We start from the raw sequence: 23,214 nt of genomic DNA, 5'->3' as shown, positions 1-23,214 counted from the left end.
CCGTGTATAAGAGCGCGCAGAATGAAAATCCGCATGACCGCATGAGCAGCGAAGGAAAGGGCGACCCGGAGAGTGGGACACCTTATCTCGGTAAAACCGCGCAGCTTTGCGGTAGCGTCAGTCAGCCAGAAGTGCGCACATAGCAACCACAGTCTTGATCTGCGACATTTGATTCGGCGGCTGCGTCGTCAACGCTCTATAGGAGAGAGGCAGCGAGAACGAGCGAGTTCAGTGTTCGTGTTTCGCGACCAACCCCATTTCATTTTGCATTATATTATCACCCTTCGGCAACGGCTTAGTCGCCGCCGCGCCACTGTTGTCGATGAGATCGGCAATCGGCGTGATGGACGATTATGGGGAAAAACAATTAAATTGATCTTGAGATACCATGGCTCACGTCAGGCGACCCGTCTTGTAACGGCTCATTTCAGTTTTCATTCTAAATTTGTGATAATCGGTCACAATTTGTGGCTATGTCAAGTTTGAGCGAATGAGAAGAAGATTGGAGTATGAAAGGCAGTCGTTACACAATACGGCCCCAAGGCACCTTGCGGTGCTCGAGAGGTAGAAGTGTTTTGCCATAATAGAGACATAGGTTTTGATTTCTTACTGTGGCGTAATCTGCAGATTCTGAAGAAAGCTACCGCCTCGAAACCACGACCAGCAGGTCCCGTCCATGGATAAACCGCTCCTCCTCTTCCATCTTGCACCGCGATGTCATTGAGAGTGCCCATCTCTTGGGGCTGCCGGCACTGAACGCCCACGAGGTGGTACGAAGGCACTTGCCAAACTCTACCTTACTTTTTAACAGATTTTGCGAACACACTCAGGGCACAGATCGGAAGGCAGTAACGATACTGGGGCTGATAATATTCGCACCATAATATCCCATAACGAGCTATGACTTGCGGGAATCGTCCAAACCAGGTAATTCGTAATTGAGAAATAGAAATTTTCGTAATTAAGAAAGTAAATGCTGACAGAAATGAGCAAGGTGGTGGTATATAAATGGAGGAATCAACAGAAACCCGTCAATAACAGCGACAGGATGGGCTCTTGATTAGGTAAAGCTGTTGAAAAAGAAGAGAGTACTAAGAATAACGGCTGAGATGACATGGTGAATGAATGGATTGATTTTTGAATGAATGAATAACTTCTGCCTGAAGGGGTGACCCAAAGCAGAAGTGCTCGATGTCGCCGCGAAGTATACGTTCACCCAGTAGTTTCCGGAGCTCCCCGGCATGACGCTGCACGTATTCGTGATGCCGCGCCACCAAGACTCACGGAAGGGCTAGGGATGATCCAAGCGAGCGTGCACCGAATTCAGTCGGGGCGTCACTATAGCCAAGGTGCCGACAAGTCGCGAACTGTTTTTACAACCGTACAGCTTTGTGAATCCGCCACCTGAGCGGGCTAGCATCTATCGCGCAGCACGGTTTTATTGAGACCGAGCGCCGCTCCCGGTGTGCATTGCCCGATCCCTCTCCCGCCAATCTTCTCCGCCAGAGGCCGCAAGAGCGCCGGCAAAAGGAAACTCCTCGGCCGCAGAAGAGGCCGCGGAAGGGGGAAGGCTAATCTGGCTTTTCAACCTCCCCATTCGAATGCGAGCCGTGTGCGCTTCGAAAGGGAAGGCTGGATGGGCGGCGGAGAATGAAGAAGGAGGCCCGTCGTCATCTGGGGCCCTTTTCATCCACAAATCCCGCGCGATGGCGAAACGGCGGCGAGCGGCAAAGCTAATAGAAAAGCTTTCCTCCGTGATAGGCAGCAGCAGCCCGACGGAGGAGCAAGAAGTCCAAAACAAACAGCACGCCTGACAAGAGAGAGAGAGGAGCAAGAAAAGGAACTGCATAATCAGCAAGGGAGCCTCGTAGGTGAGGGTGAAAAGAGCGGAGAGACGACAAGGCAGTCGTGACGGCCGGCGCACAGCGAGCGCGACGGCGGCTTCGGTCTTCCCGGCGGCTTGTTCCCTTTTCAGCGCTTCTCCGGAAAACGCACGAACAAAAGCGCCATGGGGGATAAAGAGCGCACAGTGGGCAAGGAGAAACGATGACAGCACAAGTTTTCTCCTCCGCAGCGCAGCAGCGGTGGCAAGAAAAGATGACAAGAAGAGAAAAGAAGAAGAGAATAGAGAGAAAGCTGTAGTGTGGCAGGGTGTGCAGACAGAAACGCCCTCTCCGTGGGAACGAAAAAAAAAAAAGAGAGAGAACGCTTTTCTCCTTTCCGCTCAATTAACGCGTGGAACGTTTTGAAGAAGCGCTCCTGCTGCCTTTCGGGTCGCAGCTCCGCAATTCGGTGTCGAGCCAGCGGCACAGCCGTCGTTAGGGAGGCATTAAGCGCCGCCGCCAGGGGGCAGCAGCACACTCGGTCGTGCTGCTGCACCACGCGTGCATCGGCGCGAATGTCGGCAGCCTAGTGCTGGAGAGAAGGGAGGTCCCTCTGCTCGGCCTTTTCTTCCTCGCTGATGCGGCGAACCAGGCAAATGTCGCGAACGAACGAGCGATCTTAACCCCAACACCAGTGAGCAACCGCGCAAGTAACCTCAGCAACGAGTGTGCCTTAAAAAGCGTCTTGACACAGAAACTTTCGCGCTACTGGTTCAGGTCAAAAACCTCGCCCGTATGAGGAGAATGAAAGGACACACACACACACACACACACACACACACACACACACACACACACACACACACACACACACACACACACACACACACACACACACACACACACACACACAAACACACAAACACACAAACACACACACACACACACACACAAACACAAACACGCGCGCGCACTTCGGACATGATCATAATAATTTGAAACGATGTGCTGCACAATTGCAAATGTTTTCGTACTGTGAAACCCAAAGCTAATATTAACCTGAATGAGACATCTGAGCAAAAGGAAAACTGATCAGGCAATGGCTCTGTAAGTGAACTTCACTAGAAGTATAACAAAAAACTCAGTTATTATTTCATGTAAATGGAGGTTAACTCGGCGTGACAGCTCTGTTTGCGTAGTGGCTGCCGTATAGGACTCGGGAATATCCAAATGAACTTCGCAGTGCTCTTGTGTCCGCGATACCATACCCTGCATCAAGTCTTGAAATGATACGAGATGAAAACGCGGTTTCTCGAGATGTTCACACACAAATATGAGGATCCATGAAAGACAGTGCCCTGAAAAGCGCCTTCTCAAGCTCGGCGAATCTCTTCAGCTCTGAAAGAGCGGCCTTAACGTAAAAAAAAAACATTTGTTTCACCCGAAGAGTGAAGCAAAAGTCAAAGTACTAGCGCATTATTAAAGGTACTAAGACTCGCACTGTTTCTCGCGCAGTATTAGTAGTGGGAAACATTGGCATAGTCCCGTGAACAGTCTGCTCTGAAAAGTTCTTTTCCTGCGCCAATCTCGCGTCCTTTCTACACCCTCCACGGTGACTCTGCAGGAGGTCGCTGGTTCGCTGGTCCGTGGATGAGACGCCATACTTTCACTTTAAAGCACATGCACTTCGCAGTCCACTTCTCCAGTCATCGCGTTCTTCATTCGTCACAGGTTTCCCCCTTCCTTCGGAAAAGTCCCAGCTCAGAAGGTGCAAAATAACGCCGCAATTTGCTAACATGGACAATGTAGCTGTCCCTGCCTAAAGGCGTCACTGAGCGGCTGAACTCATAGTTCACTGGCAAGACCTTGCGTAGGATCTTGTAAGGACCTTCCATGACCGAACTCAACTGTCCGTAGTTGGGATGACATGGTGTCTCGTAAATTACTGAGTCACCGACTTGAAGGTCAAGTGGGAGAAACTTCCTATTATAGATTACTAGTTCTTATTGTGGTAGGCGAGCGAGTTCTTAACCGCAGTCTTCCTTGCTTCTTCAACAGTTTCATCTCGTTGCTTCAATATGGCTGGATAAGATGGAATTCCATCTATCAGGTACGAAGGTGCCTAACCGGTAACTTCGTGAGGTGGTGTATATGTCGATGACATCCTAGAGCAGCTTAGTCCAAAACTTCTGTGGTTCATCATTGATCTTGCATATACCCGCTCTTTCTTTTCGTTGCATTGTGAATGATAAGACGACGTGAAGAGTTGGTGTGTTCGTTTATGCTTTAGAAACTGCTTAAATTTTCCTGCTGTGAACATGTTCTACGACCTGAAAGGAACTTCCGTGCTTTGCAGGCAGCAAAAATGCTTTTGAAGCACGAAATGCAGGCGTGTTCTTTTCATTTATTTTTGTGTGAGCGAATGCCCATACATAGCGACTGGCATGGTCAATGACCAAGTGAATGAATCTTTTCGATAAGCCCCTTCCAGAAAATCCTCTAAAGTGTCCTTTGTAAGGAGATCAAAAGGTTCTTCAGCTGGAGGCAGTGACTAAAGTGATCCGTACTGCTTTGCTTTGTTCTTCTCGGATTTCTGGAATGTGTCACAATGTCGAATGTAGTTGGCGACAACGGTTATTATATCAGGCAAATAGTATTGTGGAGACAGGAGTGACAAAGTCTTCTTCACACCAACATGCCCAAAATGTTGATGATCGTTCTTAAAAATAATTGGGGCTGTTTATAAGGCACGCATATCTTCATCGGGTTTTTCTTTTTTGGCGATTACTATGTCGTTTTCTAGCGAGTACGTTCGTTAGGGGCGCTCGACGGTACTTTTCTGAAGATCGTTTGGTGAGAGAAGTTGCGCTACAGGAGCTCTGGAAATTGTGTCGGCTTCAACACTGCTTATGCCCTTATGATGTTCGCTGTTGGCATCACACACTGAAAACATTAATGACCACCGAAAGAGCCGACCTTGAGGATCCTTGACATTCTTGAGCCACTGTAGCGCAGAATGACCCGTTACAAGAGTGAACGGCTTCCCATGAAGATAACGATGTCATTCATCAATCGCATCTATGATGGCAAGACATTATCTTTGAGTGACGGAGTAATTAGCTTTGTGCTTGAGTGGTTTACGGGAATAATAGGCAACGGGATGTTCATTGCCTTTGTTATCTGGCTGCTTCTGCATGGCACCAATCCCTTCACCAGATGCATCGTAGTGTACAGTACACGGTCTTGAAGCGTCGTATATGCGAAGCAATGGTTGTTCAGTTATGCGCTTCTTGAGTTACAAAACGGCTCGTTCGCATGCTTCTGTCCACGTCCATTTAGTGTCTTTGTGGAGCAGTTTTGCGAAAGGAAGAGCGATATCGCTAAAATGAGGGATTTATTGACAAAAGCGAGTGTTACAACACAATTGCTTTGCTTAGGTGTCACAGTCTCCTGCGAAATTTTGTGGTCCAAATACTCGATGCTGGACTTGGCAAACCGGCACTTATTGCGTTTCAGTTTTACATTCTCGGCCTAAGAAGCTTTCAGTAATTCCTCAAGATGTTGCAAATGGTCATCAAATGTCTGAGTATACGACAAAATTGTCAAAGTAATTGATGACATTTTATGAGTTGATGTTCCGTTATTCTTGATTTCATGCCTCTTTCAAATGTAGCATGAGCGTTCTTTAACCCGAACGACATCAAGTCATTCATAATGGTCATTGGTCGTTCGTGACAAATGCAGCTTTCTGAAAGTCGTCAGGATGCATTAGGACATGCCAGCATTCGGAAGTTAAACAAATGTAGTAAAATCTTTGGATTTCCCTAAGTGCATCGTCATTCCGTGGAAGTGGCTGAGAGTCGGACAGTGTTATGGAGTTCCGCTTGAAGTAGTCAATACATAAACGATTGTGTTCCTCGCCTTTCTTCTTCTCTAGAATGACCGGTGCGGCCTAGAGGGGCAGTGAATTAAGGCCTCACAACAACTTGCCTAACAAGGGTGTGAACTTGTTTGCCTATTTTTGCCTTGTCTGCTTGCAAACATCTGTATGGCGCTCGTTGAATTGTAACAGAAATGGCAAGTGCGATCCTTTGTTGCTCAGCAGAGATGGATTCTATATCCATCTGGGATTTTGAGAAGATATCTTCATGATTACTTAAAACACATTCGAGCATAGCATCTTGCAGTTCTGCAAAATCTGAATTTTCAAGGTCTGGATTAGTGAAGCTTTAGAGCTTTCCTCGTGGCTCTGATTGTGTGCGTTCAAAATGTCACCTCATTGTGTAACTGTCTTGCTTTTGCAAGTTTCCAGAAAAAATTAAGTTCGAGGCGCTGTCTAGGCCAATAAGCAACTGCATTTTCGTGCCTTGCAGCACGTGCACATCTACGTTCTTTGTGACGTTTCCAACCTGCAAATGAATGATCACTTCTTGATGTAACTTGTTGAACTGTGATGCTAGTCTCTTATCAACTTAAGTCAGAGCTGTCTGTACGTGCACAGTCTCACTGATACAAGTAATTGTTGCTCCTATATCGTAATTTGTAGTGATTGGTTTTCCATTTATAACAGCTTTAAAGCGTATTAGTGAAACGCTGGGTCGCTCTCCTCGTTTCCCGATGTAGTCTCAAGAGCAGATACTCTTCCGCGGCGCGGACATTCATTGTACCAATGAAACTGTCGGGGGAAACACAGCAGCTGAGCATTATCTACATTCGTTTCGTGGAGCACGCCGGCTACATGTCAAAGTTGAATACTGCGGTCTGCTGAAGAGAAGTGCATCTCTTGGCGTTGTACTGAGAGCTCGAGTAAAGGAAAGTCCTCTGAACCATTTTGTGCAAGTCTCGACCATCTGGGCACCGGCGAGCCACTCTGATGGTGAGGCAAAAGACAGTCCGGCTAGTGCTAGTTCCATGCCAGGAGGAACCCCGTCAGTCAATCCAGAGATGATACGGCACATTTTAAGGTGGTCCAAGGCATCGAGTCTTCTTTTCTCGTCGTAGTACTCCTCCATGGTCAGGCTTCCTCTCAAATGGCAGTGAATGAAAAGTCGGAAGGCATCTCCATTGGTCGTCGCAAAGCGGTCCTGCATGCCGCACTTGATGTCTTCCCATGATTCGCTATTGCCAAATATATCTGTCAGGCACCACCTGAACGCTTTCCCTTCGATGTCCTCGTTGGAGCGACTGGCCCACATTAAATGTGGGCCAGTTTAAAATTAAGAATAATTTCCTAGCTGTCGACTACGGTGGTTCTCATTGTCACGTACTGATTTGTGACATTACACTCAATTGAATCAATCAAATTTATCCCTCTACACCTTGACGGCTTCGCCTGGCTTCTTACCTTGCTTCTAGCATATTATTGCTTCCCGTACCGCGTGGTGCATACTGCTGCCACTGCGTGGTGAGTTCAGTCATTCACTCAAAGCATTCATTGATAAAAAGACGATTGATTGCACGGTTATTCCTCCTTAATGGCACAAACCACTCTGGAAGATTGGCTAAAAGAAAACAGTAAAAGAGGTCAATAATGTGAGTTTTTTTCTTGTGAGGAATAGAGTTTGCAACTCAGGCTTTTAAAATTACTAGTTACTCAACACAGCTACGCATTGAATAATAACTAAATAAGCAGAGCACGACTACAACAGAAATGGGTATGAGAGTAATGAGAAAATTTAGCGTGCAGATGTACTTATCTTGGCCAAGTGGGAAATGGCACCAAACGAAACAATAATCGGGAGAGTTAATCCGATATCGAGCAGCACAGCTGAAATAATGAGGTGTCTCAGTAGTAAGGTAAACTAGACATCCTTGCAAGAAGCAGGTAAGCTAACCACACAAGTACTCTAGTGCACAGCTATCACTGCAGCATATAACTGCTCCTGTGGATATACAAATATCTTTGCATGGGTTTATGATGAACAAAACTTTTTCGGTTCGCTGCTGCGAAATTCAGAAACGGCTTTTCCCTACTTCTCGAGTGTACATCACCCTATCTGACGTAATTGTTCTGCGGAAACCCGCAAAGTGGAGAGAAGTAATCAGGGGAAAATGAGGCATCCAGCCGTATCATATGGCGGATTGTTCTAACTCTTTCTACATTTGAAGGTTTCATTCAACCGGCGAGACGCTGTGCAGCGTATAGGTCTCCGGATTAACGTAGATCAACTTTAATGTTGCGCGAAATCTGGGTACGCGAGCAGTGGAGGCACTCCGTTTCCACCCAAAAGGCGATCACAGTGGCTGGGGATGATTTAGGCTGCAAACTTTCAGCGATATAAGACCAGGTCGGCTAAGTTACAGCGGCGTGAAACACGCAACTTGCAGGGGTGGCACGATGTACGCTCCTACGCGAGCGCAGAAAAAGCGCACACACTATTATATTGATCTCTCCCATCTGTCCATAAATGGGTGCGGCCATTGACACTCGGGGAAGGGAGGTCGACTCTTCTTCCAGTAGTTATACGGCGTAACTGGTGCAAGTGTGGTTGAGAAAAAGTGAGGTGCGCAGGACACGGGAAATGGCTGTTTCGACCCATCGGCGTGTATGCGGTATATATCACCGAGCACTTTCGGGTTCGACGGGGAGCGACGGTTTGGCTCGACCGGTCGGTTCGCGAAGAAGTTGAGCTCGAAATGGCTCCTCATTAGAAGGGGCGCCGATGAGCGCCGCCGCCTGCGCCGGCCTCGATAAGCGGGCGCCTTGGGCCCCGTGGAGTGGTCGTATATCGAGCGACGCCGCCGCCGATCGAGGTCTCTGCCGCATTCGCCGCCGCCAGCTCCCGGAGGGCGAGCGCACATCTCTCAGGTGGACTCGCTCGCCTGGTCGGTTAGCCGGCTCGGTGACTCGCTGCGCAGTCGACGAGTGCCCGGAAATGGTGCCCGCACTCTGCGCGTGCACGCGGTTATACGCGTCACGCGCGATTACGCACTGCGCCGCTACAGGTAGCCCGCGCGGTTTTGACTAATCCAGCCGAGGCTCCCTGCCACGCGACCGGGTTTCACGCGCGGTGTTCTGGCCGTGATGTCTCGCCTCGGTGAACGTCGTCCAGCGAGAGAGAGAGAGAGAAAAGAAAACATAGCGGGGAAAGCGAGAAGGCACGACCAGTGTAGCGCGGAGTAATGTACGACTGAGAACCCGATAACGAAATGCCCCGTCGCTTCTCTTCAATGGCCGAACTTAACGAGGGCACTGATAAGCTTACGTTAAGGGGATGGACGGCCCATGCTTGAGGCGGTCCTGCATCGACCATCCGTTTTGGTAAGATTAAAGGTGAATAAAATGCACGACATGTGATTTGCCTTCAGTTGTCGCTGCTATATCAGCACTGCTATGTGACAACCATGCAACTGGAGAGGAAGTTCTTTGCCAGCGCGCTTAGCTGGTAAGGAGGTTCACAACTGAGGCAGAGTAGATATGCATCGGCTCCAAAAGTGCACAGATGGTTGCTTTTGTGAGCACAGCAGGGCGTCGTGACATCGTTTCACCAAAGGTTGCAGCTATAGGCAAGTGCGCATTGGTGGTGGTTTTGTGAGGATCAAGGTTATGTACCAATTGCTTGCCTCGCGCTTGCGTGTGGCGCGCTTGCGTGTGTGGCGAGTGTACGCGTGTCTGTGTTTGTTGGTATTATCAACACCGTGCAAGCGACGCACCATTGTCAACAGGAAACACGGCCTCGGAACAATAGTTCTTACGATCGTTTCCACGTAAATAATTAGCGTGAAGATCGTCATTTCCATTGCCGCCAATATAGTGGTCTCACGCGCATGCTGCAACCGCTTGCTGGTGTTCCAGCCTAAAGATAAAAACCTTTGTGCTGACGGACACCACAGGAAGCGGAACTTCAGACGAATACCGGAGAAGTCAGACTTACTTCTGTAGCAGAAATCGCTATCTTTTGATGGGAACTAGTAAAATGAAATTAATAAAAATATATGTTAGTCATGCGTGCGCGTAATTGAGGATGACGCAGCTTGCAGCCTCTTTGCAGATTCATTCATTCATTCATTCATTCATTCATTCATTCATTCATTCATTCATTCATTCATTCATTCATTCATTCATTCATTCATTCATTCATTCATGTAGTTGTATAAGGATTTCTTGTAATGTAACCTCTTTTCCGTTTGATCTGATTTATACTCAGCATTTCACTCACTTTACTTGCACAGGAGATCCCGCCCACTGTTATTAAACCTTGGCGGCTTTTTCTGTATATACACAACTTTGTCTTATTGATAATACTGTGCAATAATTTGAATCTATATCTTGAATATGAAGTCATTCATTCATTCCGCACTATTCGTATCAAGTGCGCTTACAGAAGAATGGCTGGAAAAACGGGAAGAACGGCCTTTATCTAAGCGCAGCAAATTTCACCGTGCAAGATAAAACAACCACTTATACCGTGTATAACGAGGGCTGTACATGTATGGATACAAATTAATAGTTCGGTGGTTCCATTCTAATGATTCACGACGAAGAAAGGAGCCAAAGGACGGCGTGAGTCGATTGATTCATGCAACACAAAAGCCATATAAATGACCTCTAAGCCGCCGCACGGGTACTGGGGCCACGCGGAGCTCAGCCGAAACCCTGGAGCTCAGTGAATGCATTCAATTGCAAATTAGTCCCCAAGTAAGGCGGAAATGTATGCATGAATACTTATGCAGAAGGCCCGAAATTTGCCGAGACCTTTACTCGGCCTCCGAACATGAATGCTGCTTTGCCTTATTCATTGCTGCTCAATGTGATGGTTGCGCGTGTAATATTGACTTATTTGTGATGAAGATCTGCTGTTGATGTGATTTTACACGTTGTGGGCTTCTGACAGTTGTTATAAAAAGTGCAGTTTTGTTTTCCCGGATCTGCGTATGAATCCTAGTCATATTCATGCGGAACTAGGCAAACCTGTCGTTAACCTAATAAACTGCACACACACACACACACACACACACACACACACACACACACGCACGCACGCACGCACGCACGCACGCACGCACGCACGCTCGCTCGCTCGCTCGCTCGCTCGCTCGCTCGCTCGCTCACTCACTCACTCACTCACTCACTCACTCACTCACTCACTCACTCACTCACTCACTCACTCACTCACTCACTCACTCACTCACTCACTCACTCACTCACTCACTCACTCACTCACTCACTCACTCACTCACTCACTCACTCACTTTCATTTCGTTTTTATACAACATGCACTATTTGCTATACTTTGTTTCCTATGCACACGTTTTCTATCAGGTACGTGATCGTTCACAATATAGTGATGTCCTTCGAAGCATTTGGACCTCTCACTCAACTACGACAAAAAGTTTAACGTTATAACAGTTGTGTAAGTAATTATTAGAATGTAGATGTTTATCTATGGGTTGGAGTGCATACGGAAGGCATTACCAAATCCTGACAGGGAGCTTATCACTGTCATTGAAAAGGAAAATGTACAGTCACTGCCTTCTACCGGTGCTGATGTACGTATGGGGCAGAAACAGCAAAGAAGCTCGAGAACACGTTAAGGACGGCGTAAAGCGCGATGGAACGAAAAATATGAGGCGCAACGTCAAGAGACAGGAAGAGAGCGGTGTGAATCAGAGAGCAAACGGGGATAGCCGATAGTCTATAGCTGACATTGAGAGAAAAAATATAGAGCTAGGCAGACCAGGCCATATAATACGTAGAGTCAATAATCGGTGGGCCATTAGAGTTACAGAATGGGTGCCGAGGGAAGGGAAGCGCAATCGAGAACGACGGAAAATTAGGTGGGCTGATAAAACTAGGAAATTTGCAAGCACAACTTGGAATAAGCTAGCGCAAGACAGGGGTAATTGGAGATCGTTGGGAGAGGTCTTCATTCTGCAATGGACATAAAAAATAGGATGATAATGATGATGATGATAATGAAATAATAAACTGATTTGATTTGAATACGTTCTTGACGCCATGCGAATGATCTGCTAGAAAACGTTATCAAGAAATATAAGGAACGGTTCTTCTAAACGACTACTAATGCATCCCCTATCCGCCTAAACATCACTCAGCTCTAACACACTGCCGCGTGAGTGGACACTGACCACCTCATACTAATACCAAATATACACTTCGCGGTCTTCACATGGCGACGCACTGAAGAAGCGATCGTCTTAGGCTGAAGGCCCTGCCGTCGAACCCACTTTTCCTGGTTTTTCTTTCTACACTTCTATTGTTGAAAGGTTGAAAACTGGTCTTGGAAAACGTTGCAGGATTTCTCACATTTTTCGTTTTATTTCATATTCGCTGTGAAATTATGAGGATTTAGCAGCCGATGCGGCTCTCCGCAGCAAAGCATCCATATACGAAAAAGAAAGAAGTGTACAGACGCCATCGGTTTCAATTGGGAAGGTAATTAACTGCCACAAGTAAAAGCAAATATCTTAACTATAAAAATCGCTTAGATTAGTATTTGAAAAAAAAAGAGAGAGAGAATGAAGTCAAGAGCGTGGAAGCCCCGAGTAACAGCAATAATTAAAAAGAAAGTGTTTTTTGCGATACAGGCATCAACACTTGGTCTGAGGCAACGCGTCGGCGTCGTGTAGCGATACTGGAAAAGTGAAACAGAAATAAGCTGCGGCCTGACACGCGCGGCCGTCCGCTCGTTAAAGATAAGGCGAGGGTGGAGAGCACTTAATGTGCTAACAGTGTCCACCTGTCATTGTCATTGCGCAGTGCCCCGAGTGGCCAGGCCGTACCGGTGCGTCTTGGGGTTTCGCCGTGTCGGAGATGGAGGGCCACTGTAGAACCGAGCATGTCCGTGACGACAGCGGTATAGCGCAGCAACGACGGGCTGCAACGCTCCTCCTTTTCCAAGAACCGCGGGCGCGTTAAGTGAAACTGCGTCTTGTCCCTCGGGGTCTGAGGAAAGGAGCTGCGCTCGCAAGGGTTCGGACATTCCACTGTCCGGTCGCGGCGAGAGAGGAGGACAGGCGGGCGTCAGCTATCCGACGCGCGCGCCCGAATCGATCTGCCAAGTGGGACAGTGAATTTCGCTCTCACTAATTGGACTGCCTAATGTCCGGCCACCAACGACGATCCGCTGCTGCTCTGTTCTCCGCGGATGCGACCCCCTTCCGCAACGTTGCGTGGGCGGCAGCGAAGGGAGGCGGGCGGTTGACGGGCCGACGCGGCAGTCGTCTTTGATCTGTCGCTCCTCGTCGACACGCAGGGGCCGCGAGGGGACGTCGACCTCCTTGGGTGAACCGCCCCTTGAGGTCCGCCCACGTTTCGGCAGCTCTAGAAGAGCAAGCCTGACATAAAATTGCAGCGTTATTGCTTTTTCATCGTAGCGTATCGTAAAAAAAAATCACTGCTAACAGCGGCATGACACCACCAGAGCGCGCGAATGGCTCTCCTGGCTGGAAGCGCCGCGGAAACACGCCGTGAGAAGAACAGACAGGTAGGTGCCTTTTTCACGTCCTGTTACGGTTTGCCAACCTTGCCATCAGTCGAACCTTTCTGCCTTGCCAACAGGCAAGCTGATAGCGAGATCCACACTGGGAAAGACTCGTAAGACTTCTTGTAACTAACGATTAAGGGCTGGTTGTTGCAGAGCTCACTCGCTTACATTCGAGAAAGACGCAGCGCTGCACCCACCGCTATCCACACCACCAGAATTATTGCGGTAAGGAAATGGTGTCGCTGGGCGCGGTGGTGGAGCTGCATTGCCACAATTATTATTATTATTATTATTATTATTATTATTATTATTATTATTATTATTATTATTATTATTATTATTATTATTATTATTATTATTATTATTATTAGATATGGAAACATACAAACACACAAAGGAAACAGGTAGGGAGCGAGCTGACAACTGCCACCGAGAGGGGCACAATGCCTGCCTACTCAGTCGGGAGGAGGGAATGGAAAGAGGAGAAGAGAAAAGGAACATAGGAAAGAAAATAGGAAATAAACAAATGACAGGGACACGGACAAAAGTAAGTAGGACCACGGAAAAAATGTTAATAAACGGGAGGTCAAATCAATTTTATGCATGAGAGAGAGAGAGAATGAAGAGGAAAGGCAGGGAGGTTAACCAGATATGAGTCTCCGGTTTGCTACCCTACACTGGGGATGGGGGATAGGGGTTAGAAAGATGACAGAGAGGGAAACGCAAAAAAAAAAAAAAACGAACGCGCACACATGGAGACACACACACAAAAGGCGTTCCAGTTAAAGTCGTTCACACAGGCCGGTAGATCGCAAGAAGCGCAAAAGCGCTTGCACGGCCTTCTTCTGTGACGGTAGGTCCTTTCGATGTTGCAGAATTCTTTTTTCGGATAGCGGTTGGTCGTCCAGTTGGTCTAGTTCCTGGCTGAGGCATGCCCTCTGTGGACTGTACTGCGGGCAGGTGCACAAAATATGGCCAATTGATTCTTCATGGCCGCAGTGGTCACAGGTTGGGGTGTCGGTCATCCCTATGCGGAAGGCATAGGCTTTAGTAAAGGCAACGCCCAACCAAAGTCGATATAAAAGCGTGGCGTCTCTACGGCGAAGCTGTGATGGCGCTCGAAGACTTAATGTTGGATCAAGTGAGTGCAGTCGCGGGTTTCTTAAATGTGGCTCATTCCATTGCGACGCGGTGCACTGCCGAGCAAGTAGGCGGAGCTTCCGTGCAGCGTCAGTTCTAGAAAGAGGAATGGGGACGTGGCGCTCCTCAGTATGGGCTGAGCGGGCAGCGTGATCCGCCCGTTCATTGCCGACAATCCCGCAGTGACTTGGAAGCCACTGAAAGGTTATGTCGTGGCCTGCATCACTTATATGGTGTAATGTCTCTGTAATATGGAATATTAGTTGTTCGTGCGGTCCGCGTCGTAAAGGTGACAGTAGAGACTGCAGTGCCGCCTTCGAGTCACAGAATATTGTCCATTTGTGTGGCGGTTCATCACCAATGTGATGAAGAGCAGTAAAGATCGCTGCGAGCTCTGCTGCTGTCGATGTTGTCGCGTGGGTCGTCTTAAATTTGATTGTTGTAGCTTTCGCTGGTATGACGATTGCCGCCGCGGAGCTGCTTGGAAGGACAGATCCATCAGTGTAAATATGCGTAGAGTCACGGTAGTTCTCGTACAAATATAGTAGCGTGAGCTGTCTAAGGGCTGGTGATGACAGATCAGCTTTTTTCGAGATACCAGGTATTGCGAGGTTGATTTTCGGCTGAGCGAGGCACCATGGAGGGATCGAAGGTCTCGCAGCCGGAGTGAAACAAGCTGGCAATGATTGTTAGCAAGGCACTATGGGCCTGGTCTTGGTGAGCAGCACTCTCTTTCGGAAACAGGCAATCGTCAAGAGCCGTACACCTGAGTCCGGTCAGTCCATATTCCTTAATTAGCAGTGCACGTTGTGTAACGAATGCGGGAAAATCCAATATAAGGTGCTCAAGTGTCTCACAGGAGCCACAGGACGTACACGACGGACTGTCCACACATACTTGACGATATAAGCGATCGCACACTAACACAGAGCCAACCCTTAATTTCACTAACAGTGCACTGGCACTACAAGGTAAGCCACGGCCACGAACACGCGGAGGGAACGAGCCGTTTGCAACATGGTTGTCTGGGTGCTGCTTTAAGTAGTATCGGCGGATTAACACACGGGCGTCGTCAATCATACAAGAAATTTCTAGGCAGTCCCTCCCGTTGTGAGCACAGGTTGACGAAATGAAGAGGCTGGTCGCCACAATCGGCGCTCCCATGTTTTGCAGCCCGAGGTCTCTCCTCTCCTTCTATAGAGGCCTAGAGCAGGGGTCACACGTTCCGAGCCTATTTGCACGACCCAGAGACAGGCGCAGTCACGAGCGTAGTGCCTTCAAAACCTTTGGCTGTACCAGCCTATATGACCGCTTCTGATGATTCTAACGATGAACGCTTCAGTGCGTGTCTCCGCGCATACCGTGAACTTCTCCTATTTTCTCACCTATCAGCCTCCTGCCCCACTTCCCTAATTCAAGGTAGCCAACCGGGCTCCCTGCCTTTCCCTTATCCCGCCTCTCTCTGTCTTGGCAGAAGACTTGAAGTCTGTATATAGCTGTTGCAACGAGGCTTGTGATTTACGCATTTTAATCGTTACGAGCTGTTCTACTGGAATTGAGTGAGAGTCTGTTCATTGTAGTCTCGAGTCACGCCTATTCAGGCGCTCTCCTTTTCCGATGTTTACTTCTTGAGTCACCTTTGTATGCCTCGTTGCGCTTCCTCTGAAACTTTCTTTTTCGTGCGTGTGTGTGTAAGTCAGCTGGAGCGTGTATGCTTGATTTTATTTTATTTATGATAGCGGAAGAACTAGGAGTCACCACTGCACATCGACGCAGACTTTTTCTCATTTCAAAAGAAATGTAAAACCAAAGATCCGCCGAGTCAGGAAACATGTCAACCATAACTGGGCGTGTCTTTCTTCCGTTTCCAGGGCCTGAGAGCGTTCGATTATTGGTCATCTTGTGGAAATGTATACGTGGAGCAGCCGTCTAGAATTTGACCAATCTGCCAAATTGACGAAAGATCGATAAGGTCCTCGCCGAGACCAAAGGAGAATTACAGTTTTGTGGTGCGCGAAGTAGCTACCCGTGTTAGGGGCGGTGAGGCCGATGTCACTGCAATGTAGACGGTTCGGATCTTGTTCGACCTTTTGTGCTTGTAGAGCGCGTTTTTCGGTGTAGTTGCGGTTACTTTCTTCCGGCGGCAAATTTGTCGTATAAAATATTACTAATGTAATACTACATGGTTATCGATGTGCGTTCTTCCTCTTTTCTCTGCCGTACAAACACAGGTCCAAGACTGCAAAGCATAGTTGCAGGAGATCCTATAAACGCTGTTGGACAATCGGCTTCTGCGAAGATGGGTCGAATGCACTACTTCCCCTTCTCAGATCGCCAGACTTGTGCGGTGGTTTGTGACGATGCTAGGCCTTCGTCCCCGTTCGTTCCACTAGCTTGCAAGCAAATTGGAATATCGATAGATTTCATGGGTATTTTGTTTCTACTGACAAGGAGCAGTTATGACCTAAACTATGGGATCCCATGCGTTGAACCCTGCCTCTACGTGATGCACCACGTGACCACTCCTTTGCATGAGACAGGTTGTCGTTGTCTCGCTCGCAAATCTTGCGCTTTCATCGTCACTCTTGTACGGATACTCTGGTCTTGCAACCTGCGCAGCACCTGCCTTCCGTGACGTCGTCCCCGCTACCCTATTGGACAATCTTGAGCATTCCCTCGTGATCTCGACAGAGTTCGCAGTTAGCTTTCCTGCAATGATAACTGTATACCGCCGAGACGGCGCCCGGTTCCCGCGCTCAACAGCCGCGGTAATAATGGCTCGCGACGCTTGTAGTTTCCACAGGTTACCAAGTTAACGGGAGCAGTGCCGGGGGATCTCTGGACGAACGCCGTCTCCTCTGCCCGGTCTCGCGGACTTGGTTCTTTTTCTTTTTGCAGGTCGTTCACCCCAAGGTACGTGCCGGATAATATGCGACAGCTTCGCATTCATGATCGCTCGCGCCAGAAGAAAAGCTCCGACTTCTGAAACTCCGGCTGATATTGGGTGCACGCACGACGCACGCACGCTATTGCGAAAAAAAAAATAATAAAATGTTTTGGCGCGCGATTGAAAGCACGGGGCATCGGTTGTCGATGTTTTCAGCAAGATTGTGATAGGTGACGTTTAGCAGACTCATTTAGGGGCGTTGCGTTCTTGGGATATGGGCGGGGTGGCGGAGCAGCTTGCATTGGATGGCTCGCAAGCTGCGGCTTGCATTCCATTTTACATCGCTGTGCACCCCGGTCTCACGCGGCGCTTTGAATGAGGACGCGTTGAACGACGTACTAAACTTTTTAGGTTCTTCAAACTCTGTTGAAAGGCAACACTGGAGATGCGGGAAGGGGAGGGTTAACCATTATCTTGGGATATGGGCGGGGTGGCGGGGCAGCTTGCATTGGATGGCTCGCAAGCTGCGGCTTGCATTCCATTTTACATCGCTGTGCACCCCGGTCTCACGCGGCGCTTTGAATGAGGACGCGTTGAACGACTTACTAAACTTTTTAGGTTCTTCAAACTCTGTTGAAAGGCAACACTGGAGATGCGGGAAGGGGAGGGTTAACCATTACCAGCTTTTCAAACAAGGCTACATCCACCTACAGCGAACATCCTGCTGCTTCTACTGTTGTGCGTGCGAAGCTTAGAATTGGAGGAACCGCAAGGAGAGTAAACCGACCGTTGTAAAACATGAATTGCCATAGCAGAAAAGTAAATCGAAAAATGTTAAGAAATGAGGTTATGTTACATATATTACTGTACGGTTATCTTTATCTTTATTCTAACGACTCTTAAAAAAAGAAGGCTTCCCCCTTACTACTGCTTTGTATTCGTTAAATCTTCGCAACAAGATTGAATAGGTTGGTTCATAACGTCAAGTAATGAATATGGCATCTTTCGTTGCCTGGTTCGTCCGAAAAGAATATTTCCATGAAGAACAAACAAACAGATAGTCACGACGACAACGACAACGGCAACAACAATAACAGCCGTTTTATGTGCACATAGCCATCGTAAAAGTAGGTTGCTTGAGAGACGTGCAACGTTTTCGCTGCCTGTCAGCAAGTCTTGATGTACCAGGAAAATAATGTCGGGCACCAAAGAATGGAATCTTGCTACAAACGTTCAGTCCAAATGAAATAAATGAAAACATTTTTAGTTAGTTAGAATAAACCGCAGATCACTGCACACTCATAGGAACGTTAGCGCATTAGCAGCCTTTGTAGCCTGAGTCATGGCCACGCTTGAGCTCGTAGCATTTGTGGCCCGCCCGCTCCGCCAGCTGACAACCTTTCGCAGCACTAGAAGAGGAAGCACTGTGACCATACGTGACTTTCGCCGCACCTTTTGTCACTGTGCGCGTTAGGGTGGGTTCATTAACACATATGAGATATTTTAACGCGGCTGTTCCCGCGTAAGTAACCCGAAGAAAATCGTCATGTATTCCATTTGACGAGATCAGTTCGCCAAAGCAACACAGGTGCGGGATCCATTTGTGTCAATTCACTACTGCCGTTTGTAGTGCTAGAATACCCACACCGTCTTCGAGGCTTCAATAACCTGCAGTTTGTATGTGGGAGAAATGTTTCATCGTGGTCAAACATGCCGTTAAAGGACCCATGCCTCTTCAATCCTTGTTGTGCTGCTCCATTAGTCCGATCGTGACGACCAACCCGAGCGGGCCATCTATGTAACAAACGGCCGTGTTTCATGGGGGGAAGCCAAAAGGGTGGGGCATCAGATCTCAATATTACGTCACGGAAAAGGGACGCGGCGCGAACGTGCGGTTACGGTAGGGGCGGTCCACGAACATAAAACATGAAATTCAGATCGTCAGGAACCGCATCGTACGATGTTTGATCGCAGAGCTCGTTTATCATACGAGCTGCAATGTTCACCTTAGGCCCCATTTTTCATTATGAAATAAATAAATGAATGTCGCATGAGTTGACCCAGTTTCGAAAAGTTGGAAGTTCTTGTGTTATGAGTGGCGAAGCGAACAAACTAACAGGCGTCCATACCTCAAGCGTGAACCGTGAGCAGCTGTCACATTCACACGAATGGAGCGCAATCAATCAATCAATCAATCAATCAATCAATCAATCAATCAATCAATCAATCAATCAATCAATCAATCAATCAATCAATCATGTGTCGTCTGAGGTGTACCTAGCAGCCAATATTTCACAAAACCGTTATTTTGCCACTTGTAACAAGTCGAGTCACCTGAATATCCACGAATCTTTTCACATGACATCGTGACAGCTCGCCACTCTTAACGTTAGGCGCAAAAGAAATTCAACTGCTGAAAAAAGAAGTTACCGTACTTAAGCACATTCGCTTACACAAGGTTGACCTAAATAGGAAAGACCGTGCGGTTAGTTGTTTATTTTCAATACTTATTCATTTGCATCGTAATAGTTGAACACTGCTAGTCCATGCTCATTTTGTGTCCTGCGTCTCGGATATTTGTGTTCTGTCCTTGTTGAGGTGTCACACGTAGGGCAACATTAGGCCATTTTTAATAACAAGCTGACCGTCTATATCACTCTTGAAGGTCCAGATGCTGCCATGGCTAATATGCCGCTACTTACATTTTAGTACGAATTACGAATTGCACCATAATATAGAAATATTAATAATACCACTGCCGCGGTATAATTCTTGCCTACGCACCAATAGATGCTTCAAATACATTGGCTACACATCAAAGACGTTCACTAAAGCGGGCTTTTCCACTGAAAGCTTCTTATTGTGGTAAAGCAAGCTTTAGGAAATGTTCACAGGAAGCGAAACGCTAGAATTCGCGTGCGAATGGATAGCCTCCAAGGAGACGTCAAAGGTGTCATACATCCACTCCTCAGAGATTTGGGATGAGCGTTTCGTAACAGGAATGAACCCATGTTTTAGCCGTTATTCATTCTCGTCCTTGACATATGCACAGTTACACAACCACGATGTGCATATAGGCTCGAGGGCTAGGTACAGAAATTTGTCGCTGGCACTGTCGAACTAGATTTACTGGTCACGTTTGGATCTGCAAAAAGCATTGTGATTTGGAGGCCCAGCACATTACGGCGAGCCGCACCTCCATCGAAGCTGGAGGAAGCGGGTTCTTCTACCGGCCGCCGCTTGTAGCCTTTGTTCCCAATGTGTCCAATTTACATTTACTGCAAATACAGAGATAAGCGCCGACTTAACTCTTGCTTAAAACACGTTGACGGGTTAGTTGGTTAGAATCCATGGAAGAGTGTAGAAGCGCGACTGAACGAGGACGTAGAAAGAAACAGGTACACAGACACAGGGCTTCTGTGTCTGTGCATTTGTTTCTTTCTACGTCCTCGTTCAGTAGCGATTCTACACTCTACCATGGATTAACCTTTGCAGCATTTGTGTCGTACACCCTTCGACTTAGTGGTGTGTTCTTTTTTCTTTCTTTGTGAGCTGCACCCTCCCCGTCCCCCTTCTTCCTCTTCGAGGTAGTCGATTACCAACTAACCCAAATGACAGCCACTTAAAACACAAACACTTAAAAACGACAGTTGAAATTCCCAACACCTGCCCCAGCTTCATTGTTTACTTGCCTTGTGTGGTAGTCGAAAGAGCAAAGCCCAGATTGTTTGGGCGCAAAACACAAGGACCCGACTTCACAAAGCTGTCCGTTCGTGAGAACGTTTTCTCATTGGTCGGCTCGTTCGCTAATACGCTCGCTGTTGTTGGTTGACGGTTTTTGTTTTTACAAACTTAACTAGCTTAAGAATATTCTGAGAATACGGGCTAAAGTACGGAGATGGATTTGAGAATTTGTCTATTGCTATAGTGATAAAAGTGTAGTGGAGTACACGCAAGCATGGCGCGTGTGAGAGGCGCGATGCTGGAGTATATATACTATCTGCGCCACTGTTACTATCGACCGAGGACTCCCACTGACGTCTTTAGCGACACGCATCTTTAGCGCTCATTGGAAATATCGTGGTTCCCGTTCGACAACGCAATCTACTCGCATGCCTTCCGAAGCCGCGCTCAAAGTATTATGCCGTCCGCTTTCTAGTAACGCGTTACATCTAGAGAAGGGCAGGATTGTAGGGCGTCCCCTCTCGGCGTCTCCTCTGGCTCCGCCGGGATTCCGGTCTGGCGCTCCGGCGTCCGTCCGTATAAAGTGTTCGCGCTGCACCCGTCGACGCAGTTCGAGCGTTCGCGACAAGCGCAGGCGTCGACGCCCGCGCCATTAATCTTGGCAAAGAACCCGTGAAGAGAGTCCTAGGGACACGAACGCGCTTCTTTTTTCTCTCCTTTTTCTCCCCCCCCTCCCTTCCGAACCTGTGTCACGGGGCGCCCGTTGCGCGACGACGCCTAACACGCGGACACACACACACAACGAAGCAGCTCGGCTCGCGCACCGCGGCGGCGCGGTGTTGGGCGCGGTGGTGACACGCGGCAAATCTCTCGTCAGTGCGGCGGCCCGGTGTCCGGCCGGTCACGTTCCGCGGAAATGGGCGCACGCGCTCACCGGGGGGAAGGACCATTCTACAGAGAGGGGCCAAGGGGGTGCTGCTAATGCGAGTTTAATTTTTCGCTCGTGCCCATTGGAAGGCCATTTGGCGGCGGTGGCCGGGCAGCAACCTGGCGGGACGGCGCGGAGGCAGCGGCCCGTGGGAGTCCGCCCGCACCCGGCGAGCGCGCACTTACCTGGCCTCACATTGAGTGCGGGGCCGGCAGCTGGCGATTCTTTCGTGGGGGGCAACCGACAGACTGGAGCGCATCGTGCGCAGCTCGCAAACGCGCCTGCGAATGGCCGCCGTTACTGGCTGCCACTTTGCCTGTCGACTTTGTTGCTTTCTCGCGAAGCTTTATGTGGTCCCTGTAGCGTATACAGCACGCGGCAATAAATAGTGAAAACTTCAAGGTAATTGCACGCTGCTCGTGAGCGCGCTTCTATAGGACAGCTCAAAACGGCCAAACGTACCATCGCTGATGCTTGTGCTTCTGGATAGTGCGGTTGTAGAAACTCTTTCGCTTATTCGTAATTATGTCCCGTATGAAACCGTGCTGTTCTATTCGCGTAAGAACGAACGACAGCTAGTATACTTGAAGTAAGTCTACGGGAACTGCTGTACTATGTACAGTGGTAAGTACGAATGTAACTACAACTATGACAACTGCACAAATAAAATCTCACGTGTTTGTGGAGGCGCTCTTTGTCGAGGTGGTCTAGTGACAGTGGCGCGACCGTTGAGTGGTCTCCTTCGGCTACACTGTTGAGCTGTGCGGAAAAAAGAAATTCTCATTTTTAACGAAATGAAAATAAAAGGCATGTAGTCACGCTATAAGGGCAACGGCTACTCCTTCCCACATAGTTGTAAAAACAAATAATTTTGTGAGATAACGTTACAAGTTATCTTGTAAGAGACAATGTTACAGGTTCGAGCGCTCGTCATCTCCTTACACAATTCACCAGCTGTGTATACAGTCCTATACACACAAGAACACACAAAGATAAAAGGCGAGGCCATGTTGCGTCACCCTGAGCCCTTACATATGCGCGTACATAGTTCCTTCCAACTTTGACTGCGAGTCGCGATATCACCAGCTTCTGCTGGAACGTATTCGTTACAATTCGCGAAATGCCGCCCCATTTAAAAGCGTCTAGACAGCCCTTGTGCATATTTGTGCACATTCTGGCGCCGCCAGGATAGACACGCCCAAATGTACTGACGGGATCAAAAATGAGGAGTGAGAACCTCAACGTTAGATAAGTTCGTTCAAAGCCTTTTTCAACTAACTCGCTTCAAATGAAAAATGTGCTATT

The 23,214-nt window shown here is 48.2% G+C and overlaps 1 protein-coding gene across 4 annotated transcripts in view; it reads right to left on the bottom strand.

Moving 5' to 3' along the window:
- The window catches only part of LOC135911158 (m-AAA protease-interacting protein 1, mitochondrial-like), a 228,932-nt gene that overhangs the window by 29,187 nt on the left and 176,531 nt on the right, over window positions 1–23,214 (bottom strand). For 3 of the 4 annotated variants that reach the window (XM_065443332.2, XM_065443335.2, XM_070526299.1), the window contains one exon: window positions 22,585–22,668. The exons of the other annotated variant lie outside the window; for it this stretch is intronic. In XM_065443332.2, the coding sequence (XP_065299404.1) occupies window positions 22,585–22,668 (84 nt within the window). The remainder of the gene's footprint in view (window positions 1–22,584; window positions 22,669–23,214) is intronic. 4 annotated transcript variants of the gene reach the window in all.

This window comes from Dermacentor albipictus, chromosome 9, assembly GCF_038994185.2.
Source record: "Dermacentor albipictus isolate Rhodes 1998 colony chromosome 9, USDA_Dalb.pri_finalv2, whole genome shotgun sequence".
NCBI lineage: Eukaryota > Metazoa > Arthropoda > Arachnida > Ixodida > Ixodidae > Dermacentor > Dermacentor albipictus.
The sequence above is the reverse complement of the archived record's forward strand: the minus strand, read 5'-3'. Positions and strand labels throughout refer to the sequence as shown.